Below are 13,987 nucleotides of genomic sequence, written 5' to 3' on the forward strand. Positions count from 1 at the left end.
CTGCCTCTTTCTGTGTCTTTTTAGTGCTGCTGTGGCATCACGACAACCATGGTCCCGTCAGTGGTATCAACAGGTTCTTTTTCTCTCTCTCCTTTGGTGCCTTTTGTGGCCCTAACTTTGTTATTAGTTTAGAGGAAATTGACTGTCCAACAACCTAGTCCCAACTTATTTCTTATTATTGGTTTCGGTAAATGAAATTGGGTTTTCCTCGTCTTGTTCAAAAGAAATCACAAATATTGGTAAGTGATTATAGTTCAGTCCAACTGGTACGACACCCGGTTACTTTTTATATGTTGAGATGTAGTCTTTTCCTATAGGTTTTTCGGACTAATATGTTTTTTAGGATGGATTTATATTAATAAAGAAGCACATTACATCCCCAAATAGCATCAAAGACCCTAAGAAAAGTAAAAAATACATTGCAGTCCTTGTGAGTCTCCTCCAACACCAAGCTCTATTTCTCTGTTCCCTGCCGCCGCCGCCGTAGGCAACCACCAGCATCGGAGTGAGCTCCACTGCCGCATCATCTAACACCCTAGGTCCACTAGGACATATCTAAGCCACTGAACGACCATTGGCCACCAGCTCGCCAGACGGGAAAGGGAAGATCTACGATGGCTCATCGTAGAAGCTCCAGCCAAAGCCGCCCAAAAAAACATTTATGTGTCTTCGACAGCGTCGCCGACACGAAACGCAACCCCAACTTGTAGATCAACACAAGCTGCATCTCCATTGCTAAAAGACCGAACAGAGCTGACCTTTTTCGACCATCGTTGGAGATGTCACCATCGCCAGAGTTGGCGAAGAGGAACTGAACACCGGATGAAGACATCGTTATCGCCGCCAATCTCGATAACATCGCCGCTACAACAAAACTTAACCCAAACATGGCGGACAACAACATCCAAACCACCCACCTAACCCAACCAAAAACTACAGCTACTTCTACTCTACTTACCTACACAGGACATCCATCTGCCCGTTCCCCTCCCCCTTCAAGGCATGAGAGCCCATCGGAGGAAAGGGATCGACTGGATCGACGCCGGAAATGGAAAATCGTCTTGAGGTCACATCATGCTACTGTGGCTAGGGAACAACTTGAGAGGATAGTTGCTGGTGGACTAATATGTTTGGTGAACTAGAAACTCGAAAAAGATATCCTAGGTTAAAGATTTGATGGGCATACATATAAGAAATGTATTACACTCACTAGATGTGCTAGGCTCCGCTTAGGCATGGCATGAGGATTATTTAGTACTCCCTCCGGTTATAAATACTTGTCGCTTTGATAAAGATTCAGTCAAATTTTTAAAACTTTGATTATCAATAACTTTTAAAATATTTAGTTTAAAAATATAAAAATCACACTTGTAGATTTATCTTGAAAAATACTTTCATAATATTATATTTTTATTAGATATTATAATTCTATTCTAATAAAAAAATAATAGTTAAAGTTGCACGTCAAAAATCATAAAAAGTTAAAAACAATAAGTATTTATGATTGGATAGAGTACTTCTTCTAAGTACAATATTAATAACGATTTAGCCTTATCTCATACACTAAGATGCCATGACGAGGTAAATATTATGACCATTCTACCTCTATTATCTTGACTTGTGCACTTCACCAATACAGCATTCAAAGCGTGGTTCCAACCTGGTTGCTGTATGCACCCATGCTTCGGGAGCATGCACGGTCATTCAAAACTCACTTAGGGAATTAACTCACGCGGGTAGTAGTGACAAATCGGATTGAAACTTCCCAGATTCACTTATTTATGTCCATTATCCCAAGTGCTTAAATATTATTTAATAAGGAAAAAAATTGCACACTTACGGCTTATGGAATAGAACTAATGGGGTTTTTTTTCAGGTCAAGAAGCTTACATCTAGACCTGACCAAGTGGGTCTGACTAGCCGGTCCGGCACACACGCTTAGGCATAGCCTTGTTAGGGTATGGCTTGTCGGCTACAAAACCAGGCCACCGGAGGCTTGGCTCACGGTATGGCTCATGAAGCATAGTGTCAGGTGATGGCTGGGCAGCGGCCATGCGAGGTGGCGGCGTGGCGAGGCGGGAGGGCAGGCGGTGACAAGGTTAGGTGAGGCGGTGGGGTGGGACGACGGTAGGCAGGGTAGGGTGACAGTGGCAAGGTGGGGCGACGGAGCTCAGAGGAGCGGTGGCGGGACGGGGCAAACGGCTAGCTAGGTGGGGTAGAGCATCGGAGCTCAAAGAAGCAGCGGCGAGATGGGGCGGCGTAGCCAGGCCGGTATGATGTGCCAATGCCTCGACTGGCACGGTCGGACGGATTGTGTTTGCTAGCACGATCTTAACCGAGTCACGACCTAGTACTGGGCCTCGTGCCGACCCATTTAGCTAGCACTACTTATGTCCGTTCGTAGCAGGTTTGTGAAGAATTTGTTTGTACGTATACCATTACCCGTGTAAACATGTCTGATTTATAAAAAGAAGAATAGACATGATTTATGTGAACTCCCAATAAACTATCTGGAGATTTGAGAGAAAAGGCGCACCAAAGGATGAAAACAATTATCCACAAACTAGGTCAGCACAAACTATTTTACATTATCATCCTTGAATATATTTATCGCACACTAGAACCATTCATGCAATCTAAAATCATGAAACATTCAAATATGGTTCATGCTTAATTTATTCACACTGCTTACTTTTAAGAAATGGCAGAGAATAAAATTGCAAAAGGCCTTTCATGCACTCTAGGGAGCAGCTAGGGACAAGCATCCTTGGGAGATACTTTTAAGGAAAAAGGAAAAGGAGAGCCCTTTCACTAGATTTTTGGATGGAAATGGATACTTTCAATGCACAAAAAGCACATATGTTAATGCCTTAATGGTACAAGATAAGCCTGATTAACATGCCTATCATTGCACTAATCAGTGGTCCTGCCAAACAAGGAACACTTTAGTTTCCTCCCAATGTGAGGTGGTCCTCTACCCTTTTTTTTGCCTAACCCAACAGCTCCATATACCTACTACAAGGTATAACATAATTGCTGGTGACGTGTCAGATTTCAATGTAGTGGAGTCAATCAGCTGATGGAGTATCAGATCTGATCTGCTGGAACCTAATCCTCCACAGGTTTCAGTGGTCTCATTAACTAGTGCATTTAGAAATCCAAACATATTATTAGGCATCTTCGTGCTGGTTTCTTACACATTGATTAGGTATCCACCTAAACAAAAAACTGATGTGGCAAATGCTTTAAAGAGGAGAGAAAGAGCTTATGTTCATGTAAGAAACTAGCTTTTTGAGCAATCTTAGACAAATATGAGATAATAAATTGTCTCGGGAGACTTTAAGAAACTAGAAACACATGTATGCATTGAAAACTTGTTTCTTAATATTAATTTCTTATTCTCTCTCCTCTTAGACATAATCTAACAAATAAGTCATTGAGAGTGGCCTAAGACTCCTCATTTTTTTTTATTTGAGTAAGTTCTAAGGCTGGACTTAATGATGTTCTTTTTTCACTCGTCAAATCCTTAATTTCTTCTGGTGATTTCCACTGTGCATGTACCTCAGAGGGATTTCATTTGTTCAGAGGGATTTCATATGTGTGAGAAGGAACTGAATTTTTTCCTGTTTTTCTACATAGGAGCTGAAACTTGTCACTTTGATTATTCTGCAGAAGTGGTTGCAAGTGAATTCATAACTTTTCCTGTCGGAAGGGCAAACTGAAAGTATAAGCACAGTGCAAACTACGTGCAAGCTGCTCACCTGACAATCATTACAGCCATTTAAGCTTAACAAACAGCCAAGCAAACTCTTAAACTGAATAAATGATGATATGTCTGGAAGGTTGAACCTAAGTTGTATTCTCTATCAAATATTGCGAGGGTCTTAAACTGTCGCTTAAACGAACAAACAATAATCAACTGTATGATTATTTTCAGATGACTTTTGACTAATTAAGCAATATGATCGATCACAAACTTTTAAGTACAAGGGATTATCTATGAGAAGTCAAAACGCATATAGGCTGAGTACAGCTTTCTCTCATAGGTATGTCATGCAAATCGTTGAGCAAACATTTGTTTAATTTGTTAATTCTCAATCAGTGCACTGTTGAATCTGACCACACCATCTCTGTCAAATCCGTTGTTCCGCCTTCAAATTTTTCCAAACGCTTTGCAGTTATTTTTTTTCATTTTTTTCTGATCCATTATCACCTACAAAATTGTATAACAGGGTATGAGACTTCAAAGGATGCTGTATTCATGTGGAAATGTTGTGGGACCCTGTAATTTGGCCAGTTCCCAGAGCTGTGATCCAGAAACTGATTTAATTTGTGTGACTGGTGGGTGTAGCTTGGATTTGGACCCCTACCAACAGCAGCCTGGGTAATGACTAATGAGCATGTCACTTTGCTGCATTCATATGTAGCAGTTTGAAGGAGAAAGAAAGCAAAAGATCCTCAAGTTCTAGACTGGGAAAGGATAAGCATTTGGAGAGGGGCTGTCATCAGATCACAAGAAACAGCCTCTCCTGCCATGTGGGCCTCCCCTTATTCCTTTTTCTTAAAAATGTGGGCCTCCCCTAGCTTGTCCTCCCTCCTAGGGGAACACTGTTCTTGGATGGCTGTGGCAATATTCTCAGGTGTTTTTGCTCATGCCATCGTGGCTGATTTGTATATACTAGGTGGATTGGCGTATCTACGCTATACCCGCTTTTTAGGCATCTCAATATTTATTTAAGAATTTATTAATATTTAACACATTCATTTAATTATTGAAAAAATAGTGGTACTTTCATGCATGTACATAATTTTAACATGTAAACGACAGTAACATAAACCTAACTAAATTTGTTTCTTATTTTTTGGAGTTTTAGATATTTTCCTACGTATTTTAGATTATTTCAGCCAATTTATCAATACAACTATTATCACTTTCGCTATTTTTTTGGAATTTTGCAAAAAAAATTATGTGTACATACACATATATATACATATATGTATATCTATATGTATGCATGCACGTACATGTATATAAACATATACGCATATGTATCTATATATATGTACATACATGGAAACCATATGAACAGTAGCTACACTATTTTGCCCCTTAGAATTGTTCTGAATCTTGGCCATTTAATATATGCAATAGATGTGCAGTACTTTGAGATGTCCATTAGATATAGTTAACGGAAATGATGAGTATCAGTACTTAGAGACATTACGATCAAGGCATCAGTAGCTGTGGAATGTTCAAGGCTGAAAGTATTGGAAACATAGTATATAAGCATACCACTAGCATTGCCCTTTTGTTCTGGAAGAGCCACCTCAACAGACCTCAGATCATTTTAACTAGATCTTCAGAACTTAGAAATAACACTAGACAAATAGATCTTCAGAACTTCCCACGAACTTTGCAAAGTTCGAAACACGCAAGATGAAACTTGATTTGTAATTCCCAAATGCAGAATTCATAAATTTCAAATAGTACCTGTTTTCATGAATTGTTAATCCAACACATAAGCTGCCTAGCTACATGCCTACATCCCTTGTGTTTCTTTAATTAGTGGAAACAGTATTAACACTGTAGATAGAGAACAAGGGGACCCAAGAGGCACTCTCCAGAAGGCCAAATCAGTGGTCGAAAAAGGTTCTTCACACACTAGATCAGAAAAAAGGGACTGATTTCACACACATATACACACACCACTCACTCAAATAGGAGTAAGATTCTCGCCATGGTGTTGCTCACCATGATTGGCAGCCGAAAAATTATTGAAGCTTTTCCCTTGTCCTGCTCCTGCTGATGCTGTTCAGCATCTTGCAGATAGATGCCCACTAGACATCTCCTTTGGCATGAAGAAAAGGAAAACCGTATCTAAATTATACCAACTCAAGTGAGAAGTAGGAGCAGGATGGAAAAGCAGGGCAAGTAAAGAGAATGAATTAGGGCACAGGTAGTTTGGCCATGAAGCTTTTCATGATAACTCATCAGGACAAGAAGGAAAAATGGCAGGGAGTGAGCAGATTGGTAAAGCTGTGAAGCTTTGCGCTTTGCATCGTCAGTACATGAGAATTTCCGGCTCGGATGAAGAGCCACCATTTTGCACTCACCAGATTCACAACTCCACACATGAATGAATGATCCCTGTGGCAAAAAGAGTACTGTGAGATCATGAAAGTTATGAACTCATCAGATTCTGAACTTAGGTAAAGAGGAGTGAAGAATGGTGGCAATGTCAGAGATGGTAACTGAGATGCCTCAAGATCTGTCCTGTGATGTATGAATTGCCTCCCTGACCCACCTGCAGTGACAGAGAACTGCAGCGCATATGCTCCATGTCCAAGTACTTGAAAATAATTTTCAGATGCTACTAGTAACAAGGCTGACAAACAAGAACATGTTGTCAAGAACATACTACAGTGCCGCTTTTTTTTTTCTCTCGTCGTCATAGCAACTTCTACATAAATGTTTCTGTTTCTCCCCTAATGATAGACTAATCACTCGTGCAGAAGCATTTTCAGCAAGGACAAAGACGAAGAAGAAGAACTCGCTAATGATACACTAATCACTCACTGACAAAGTCCCTACTTGAGCTTGGGGATGGCAAGAAAGAATCTTCCTTGGCATCCCAGCTAGCCGGGCCGGACGCGCTTCTGCCCAGCCCGGCCTGCGCCGTCGGAGGAGCGGAGGGTGCCCGACGAGTCGCCCTCGGAGGAGGCGTCCATGGTGCGGGCGAAGGAGGCGGAGAGGTCGGCATAGAGGCCGACGACGCGGCGGATGTTGTTGTTGAGCTCCCGGATGAGGCCGACGTTGCGGGTGAGGTTGTCGGGCGCCCGGGACTCGTGGTTCTGGTTGATCTCGTTGATGAGCAGCCGGTTCTGGTCCAGGATGCTCTGCACCTGCACGAAGCTCTTGTGGAACGTCTGGATCAGCTTGCCATCCACCTGCCCGCCGCCGCCGTTCGCCATCCCCGAGAAGCTGTCGCCTTCCATCTCTGCCTTCGCAGCCTCTTCTGAATCTCACCTCGCACACGCCACAACACAACTAGCTAGCTACTCCTGAATTGAACACAAATTAAATCAAATCAATTCATTGATTCAGATGGGGCCAGAAAAGATTTGAATTTTAGACTTGTAATCCATGAATAAAGCACTGCTTTTACGAGGGGATTGGGCTGTACTAGAGACAATTAAAGTCTCATCAAGAACATGTAGTATCAAGATCCAATGGGTACATACAGTACAAATGTACAACCCAAGCAGAGGTGAAAATAGAAATCAAAATATGAAACGCTATGAAGGTAAAATTCAAGAACTGATCTTGGAATGACAAGCAAAAGCAAACAAAAGCTAATGCTTTCAGGAGGATTCACCTCTTTCAGGTTTCAGGAGATAAAAAGATTCAGAGGCAGCAGAGTGAGAGTATACTGGCATGAGCAGTCGGTAACTACTATCCTCACCATTGTTGGCATGTAATTGCAGAACTTAAATAGGAGGGGAGGGGAGGGGAGGGGAGGAAAAGCAACATAAAAAGGAGGGCAGGATTCTATAGGACTCACCCAGCAAATGCTATCCTTTGCAATTAAGAAGTGAAAAGAGGACGGATACCAAGGATGATAGAGAGGGGATGGAATCTATTGGGAAGTGTTTGGGGGGCAGACTACAGACTACGGAGAGAGAGAGAGAGCATGAGGAATATGGGAGAGAAGAAAGAGGGGCCTGACCTGATGGTGAATGAAATCATGGCCTCATGCCCACTTTTACTCTCTCTCTCTCAAGGTCAAGAGGAAAAGCTGGAACACATTCAGATAATCAAGAGGCAGAGATTGTAACATATAGTAGACCACCGCGATAACACCACACAAACCTCGAGCGCTACACACTACTTATAGACCTATAGAATAAAACAATTCAGTAACTAACCATAGTTAAATCATCTACAGCAGATACTTTAAAATTTTATTCTCTATAATACTATTACAACATCCCTTAACACTATTACAATATCTCTTATTTTTTCATCTACAATAGCTATCCTATTTCCTACCTTCTACTACTCTTCTCCTCCCTCCGAGCCCACTGTCAACCTCTATAAACAGTACTGTTACAGTGTTTCGACTGCTACAGTAGCTCGTCGAGTTTGGGCTACAGTACTTTGCGGGGTACTGTACCACAGGATAAGGGATCTGCTGGAGATGCTCTTAACAATATTTGAGAAACATAGCTAAACTTGACAATACAGGAGCCACAACGTACTTAATATTATCCAAAACAGTATTAAAGACTTTCTTATAATATGAAAAAATAACATCGATGCAATTAAAGTAAAAACAATCATACGAATGCATATGTATGAACGTGTCATGCTTTTCCTCACTCTTATTCTTTATCGAGCAATGTAAAGATACTCATCGTATTCCTCTATAAGCAACATACGACATTGTACCGGTACGGTCATGACTATTTGTGGCGATAAAACATTTAATGCAAGGTGTCATACTTATGATTTGCTTCATGCATACATAATAACATCACTTTCAACATAAATATATACTTCAAAAATTTGCATAAGATGATAAAGAAGGATTGCAAAATGACATATCTCCTTTCATGCACTTCATAATTCAATAATCATGTAAACTTCAAAAAGATAAACCATAAGGCAATATGTTATCATCCACTACCTATATACAAGCATCTAATGACTAATTAGGGATCACATTTGATGCGGGATCACGAATCGACGACCAGTTAGTGTTTTAGTCGATCCGTGCAACGACTTAATTTTGAAATTGAGGCCTAATCAGTATCGAATTTGACTATAAGGCTAAAATGAAAGTTGTAGGTCTCGTTGATATCTTTTCGATGATGCTGGTCTTATTCATTTTTTAGACTATTAGTTTAGGAGTAATTGGTAAAACAGTGTTTTCGTCCGTCGAGAGTTAGCCGTGCGGTGTTTCTGTTCTATGGTCTTCGATCACATTAGAGGAAGTTCTCGTCCGGCGTCTTGCAAGCTAAGTGGTAGATGTTTCTCTAGGAAGTGAATCTTCTTTTGCTTATGTTATTGTGGTATCTTGGAGCTAACCTGATAAACTGAATATGAGCATGTTACATAGATGGAGGGAGGGGATCAAGAGGACATACAGGGCTTTTCTAATGAGCAAAAGCTGGCCCCAACTCCATAAAGACATGGCCCTCCCGATGTTGCTTTCTACCCACATTTGCATGCACCGGAACAAGATGTTAACTAATGACCCCATAATCCAGCCCTGCCCGTTTGTGTGGGAGAAGATGCCAAGAACGGGAGCTGAAGCAGCACCACATAAACAATTGGGATACTCAGAACTGGGTAGAGACAGGGAGGGCTTACAGAGAAGGCGAAGGAGAATGCCCTCGCCTGCACTGCACCTCCATGGAAGGGGCAATAAAATCCACCAAACACATGAATTATTCTTCCAAGAACCAAGCAGGCCAGCAAAGATTGGATCTTTGTCGTTGGTGCCACCAGTGACATAATAGGAGTTACCAAGGCATGGCTAGATAGAGGAATTCCCCAAGGTTAACCATGAGAGGGTGGTTTAGCCCTGGATTAGCTCGTGTTCAGGTGGGGTAAGGAATCCAACACTTGGCCTACCAGACATCCAGGAACTGATCCTGCCTGTAGATTGCATTAAAAAAATGAAAAAGGCAAGGCAGAGTGACCACTGACCACCCAAGCAATTAAAAAACTGCACTTGTGTCGCTGGATGTGCAAGTAGGAAGGCATGCAGGAGATGTGCATGCATTGCTACTATTATATGATAATAACAACAATTAGGAACAAACAGTGATCAAGGTCGTCATCTGCCACCGTGTTATTCCACATGGTCACCGCAGTCCAGAGCACACGGAGACGACAGGAACAGATACGTGCGTAGTTGCGTACCTCGGAGCGATACTGGAAGAGCATTTGGTCAAGGTTCAAAAATTCGTTTGGGACCTAAAAACCGCCCCAGCAATTTTTTGATATTCGCGAAAACAAAAAAAAATCGGTCGAAATATGGTGACAACTCGGATAAATTCACTTGGTCAAATTTATAAATCAGAAACAAAATTCGAGCGAACTTACCATTTGGTAACCGCTCAAATTCTATTGAAAACCAACCGTACTTCCCACATTTCGTTTATGATCAAAAACCGTTCGAACTCCATCAAAAACCGTTCGTTTTTATCAAATTTCAATGAAGTTCAAGAAAAAAAAGTAGCTCAACTTTGTAAAATTGATAACTAATTCATCTTAGCTTCAAATCAAGTGAAATAAATATTGTTGGTTTCCTTATAACATGATCTACATGATAAAAGTATTTATATTTATGAAAAAGTTGTATATTTTCTGTGAGAAAATATATTTTCTAAACTTAGTTAATGCATAGTTAATTCTTTGCTAATACTAAAAACATGAAACCAATTTTTTTAGTCTTCTTACATGATCCTATGCCTTTTAAAAATACATGAACTCATGAAATAGTTATTGTAACATGCAGGATTGTGTAAATGTGTTGCAACTAGATTAATTCATAACTAACCCATCACACATCCAAAATTAGTGAAACCACTTTTATTAGTTTACTTATAATATTATTTATGTATTAAAAATAATGGTAGACATGAAAAAATTAATTACAGTGCTATTTCTTAACATGTTCACTTTATGCTTGTGAACTTTGTAAAAATTATGGAGAAATTAATAAAACTCTAAATGAAGTGAAACAAAATTTAAAGATGCTCTTAAGATACTCCCTACACAAGAAAAATATGTGTTTGCATTTTAAGATTTTTCTTAACATGATGGGGCAAATCATCATGTTCATACAGCCCATTTCAGTATTTTTTTTTTCAAACTTCCTCCATATAAAATATGATGTAAACGACATTATTTTTGAAAAAAAAAATCGCAGAAGGTCTTATAATTGTCTCTAGTATTTTTAGAATTTTTTAATTTTTTAAAATTTATCATTGCATATAAATAGAGTATTACAAGCGAACTCACTTTTTCACCGTATAACCGGACTGAAAATAATTTTATAAATTAGTTCATCATATAAGAAGAATATTAATAAATTTATAAGATCTTTAAGATTTTATTTGAGACCATAATAATTGTTAGAAGTTCAAGGATTTTTGGGCAACATGTAACTGGTGTTTGTGTACAACAAGCATGTTTTTTTTTACCTTTTTCCTGGTCTCGTGCTCGCCAAAAATTGGGTCCGTATTGAACTCCAGTAAATGTGCACTAATCTTAGCGCAAAATCTTTATTTTTTCGATGTTGAAGCTGAATGCAGAACCAAGCACAATACATCGAGACATTGTTCCTTCTTGTGCCATCTTGTTTCTGTCTAAAGGCTAGAAATGCAAAAAAAGGGAAGACCTAGTGTTAAACAGTGGCAGAGCCAGAGCCAAAGCCAGAGCCGACATGAAGGGGGGCTGATGAAGCTCTAGATGCCTAAGAAACGATACGCTTCTACAAATTTCATGCACTCTCGTAATCTCGTTGGGTGATAATTTTCCAAAAGAAGCTCTCATGCATGTAGATTGCTCAAATTAAAACCAAGTCAGCACATCCTTTGCTTGTACGACTGGAACATGGAATCTTCATTCCTAGAGACGTCGGAGATGAAGCACCCTCGGCGCGGTGTCGTGGTGGCTTGGCTCCTCGGCAATGGAACCTAGTGGATCAAAGACTAATGATAGTGATCTTTGCTACGGAGTCAGGTTGGGGTCTTGCGGACGGCGGCGCCCGGGAGGCACGGTAGCCAACGAGCGCGGCGATGAGACGGCAGACGACGGCGAGGCAAGCAGCCAAGCACTGAAGTCGGCGAAGAATCGAATATGGTGAGGACGAGGAGATCCAGTAACCGTGTTGTGAGCTGCGACATTCACAAAGAAGGAACACAGGAGAGAAAAACACTCTACATAATGGCATGTTTGTTGCAAATGAGTACCCTGACGAAAGGCAGTATTTGTTGCAAATGGCATCTTAGTACTCTACGTAATGGCATATTTGTTGCAAATGAGTATTGTTTTGGACGAAGCACCCGATCAAAAATATAATACTACCTACGTTCTCTTTTTTTCTGTTCTTATTGACGTTTCACAGTCTTCAAAGTATTTTTTCTACTACTTTTTATAATACTGTATCAATATATACTAATAAAATTATAATTTTATGAAAGCTTCTCTAAACACAAATCAGTTATATAATTTTTATGTAGCCAATCTTGATAGTTTCAAATATATTAGTGGTCAAAGTTTAAAAATTTGACTATGTGAATTCTAAAAGGACAAATAAAAAAACGGAGGTATAAAAGCAATGACAATAACATTGTTAAAACTGCTTCTAAGACTCTGCACATATTTTTTACACACGTGAAAATAATTCAGGATATAGTAATCTAAAGAAGTAAAAAAAATATAGCGTAACAAAAGGAATTTGCATACACGATGATGGAATCCAGTGGCCCTGCGATGGCGAAGATGAATGGTGTTGAGAAGATGATCGTCATCGATCAATGAAGGTAGCCAACATTGATGGTGTGGATGTGAGCCGATGAGCGGAGATAGCCAACGCCCATTCACGGAGGTGATCATCGCCAAATTGGAGTTGAGGTTGTTGCTTGTCGATATTGTAAGCGGTAGTAGGGACCGGTGATGTGGCCAAAATTTGAAAAAAGACTAAAAATAATAAAAGAGAGCACAATCGTTGGAAATTTTATCGTAGTTTTAAAAGAGATGGAGAAAAGGACAAAGTTGATTGACATTGATCTTTTATTATGTGATGATCATTTATCTTGATTTAAGTTTTGAAAATAAAATCATAAAAAGAAAGAGAGCACGTTGCAAAAGCAATCAAAGACGATACGTGGGGAATAGGTTGATTGTTAATCGACTAATTAATTGTAACTTTTCATGTTATAGGACAGGGAGAGAGATTAGGGACTAACTTCAATTGTTGACTGTTTGATCGTATAAAATATACAGTGAAGATCGTTCAGATCTGTTATAACTCGTTCATTTTATAAGAGTATAGATATAGATTATAGATGGCACAAAGATGACGAAGCGAACACTACTACACATAAGCCGCCTGAGTCCTCAGCTAGCCATCGTCTGCTACTACTCCGTCTCCACAGCGTGCTCCCTAACATCCTCGTCGGCATCTAGTACCACCTTCGTTGAACCTCCAGCACCGTGGAACTCTCAGCCATGGCGTCGCACCGCTTTGTTTGGGAATCTTTTTTAAATAATAATATTTTTTGGGAAATTGTAAAAATGTAATTCAAAATTTAAAAATTGCATATATAGGTGCAGTTGCCACTTCGATTGCCGACTAGTCACCTATCGATAATCGAAATACCGACATCCCATTTGGCACACACGTGGATGTGGGCAAGGGTCTATCGGCACACCAAGAGCTGACAGGACCTGTTGGCACTCCATGTACAAATAGGTCCCACTGCTTGATCCATAGCCCATGTTCATAGTCCACTGCAAAGTGGTATCTATCGGTATACAGAGTACCAACAGGTCCTGTCAGCTTTTGGTGTGCCGATAGGCCACCACCCTTTGTGCTAAATTGGATGTCGGTACTTCAATTGCTGATAGGTGGGTAGTCAGCAATCGGAGTGCCAACTGGCACATATATCTGTATTTTTTATTTTGAATTATATTTTTACAATTTTGCAATAAAACAATATTTTTTTAAAAAAATCCTTCGTTTGGCACTTGGGATAGTCCTGACAGCTCTGGCGCACACAAACCAGCGGGAAATTTCGCCCCGGATTTTTAATTCCTGGATAGGGTGCCTTCCACTTCCACACGCCCACGTCGGGCAGCCATCGGCCACTCACACTCACTTCGGCAATAAATCGTTTCGTAGCGGGAGCTGAGAGCAGGGGGTTATCCTGTTCGTTGGTGCACTTCGAGATTCGTGCTCACTTTTGCCAT

At 40.2% G+C, this 13,987-nt stretch overlaps 1 protein-coding gene across 4 annotated transcripts; it reads right to left on the bottom strand.

The window, feature by feature from the left end:
* Nucleotides 1–5,476: 5,476 nt before the first annotated feature.
* Nucleotides 5,477–7,846, bottom strand: LOC133900899 (protein ELF4-LIKE 4-like). 4 transcript variants are annotated; one of them, XR_009906606.1, is made up of 3 exons: nt 7,563–7,721; nt 6,254–7,062; nt 5,477–6,148 (listed from the first exon to the last, which is right to left on the bottom strand). XR_009906606.1 is itself a non-coding variant. In XM_062342177.1 (2 exons), exon 2 carries the CDS (start codon nt 6,994–6,996, stop codon nt 6,637–6,639), a length of 360 nt encoding a protein of 119 aa, XP_062198161.1. In that variant the 5' UTR covers nt 6,997–7,062; nt 7,728–7,846; the 3' UTR covers nt 5,477–6,636. The 4 variants fall into 4 exon arrangements, 3 of the variants coding, with proteins under 3 accessions (XP_062198161.1, XP_062198159.1, XP_062198160.1); XM_062342177.1 differs by lacking the exon at nt 7,563–7,721 and adding an exon at nt 7,728–7,846 and having other exon boundaries at nt 5,477–7,062; XM_062342175.1 differs by having other exon boundaries at nt 5,477–7,062.
* Between the last annotated feature and the right edge of the window lie 6,141 nt (nt 7,847–13,987).

The sequence above is a fragment of the Phragmites australis genome, chromosome 19 (genome assembly GCF_958298935.1).
Source record: "Phragmites australis chromosome 19, lpPhrAust1.1, whole genome shotgun sequence".
NCBI lineage: Eukaryota > Viridiplantae > Streptophyta > Magnoliopsida > Poales > Poaceae > Phragmites > Phragmites australis.

Bases quoted from the DNA above. Each gene is read 5' to 3' on its own strand.
- LOC133900899 (XM_062342177.1), bottom strand. From the start codon at position 6,996: ATGGAAGGCGACAGCTTCTCGGGGATGGCGAACGGCGGCGGCGGGCAG.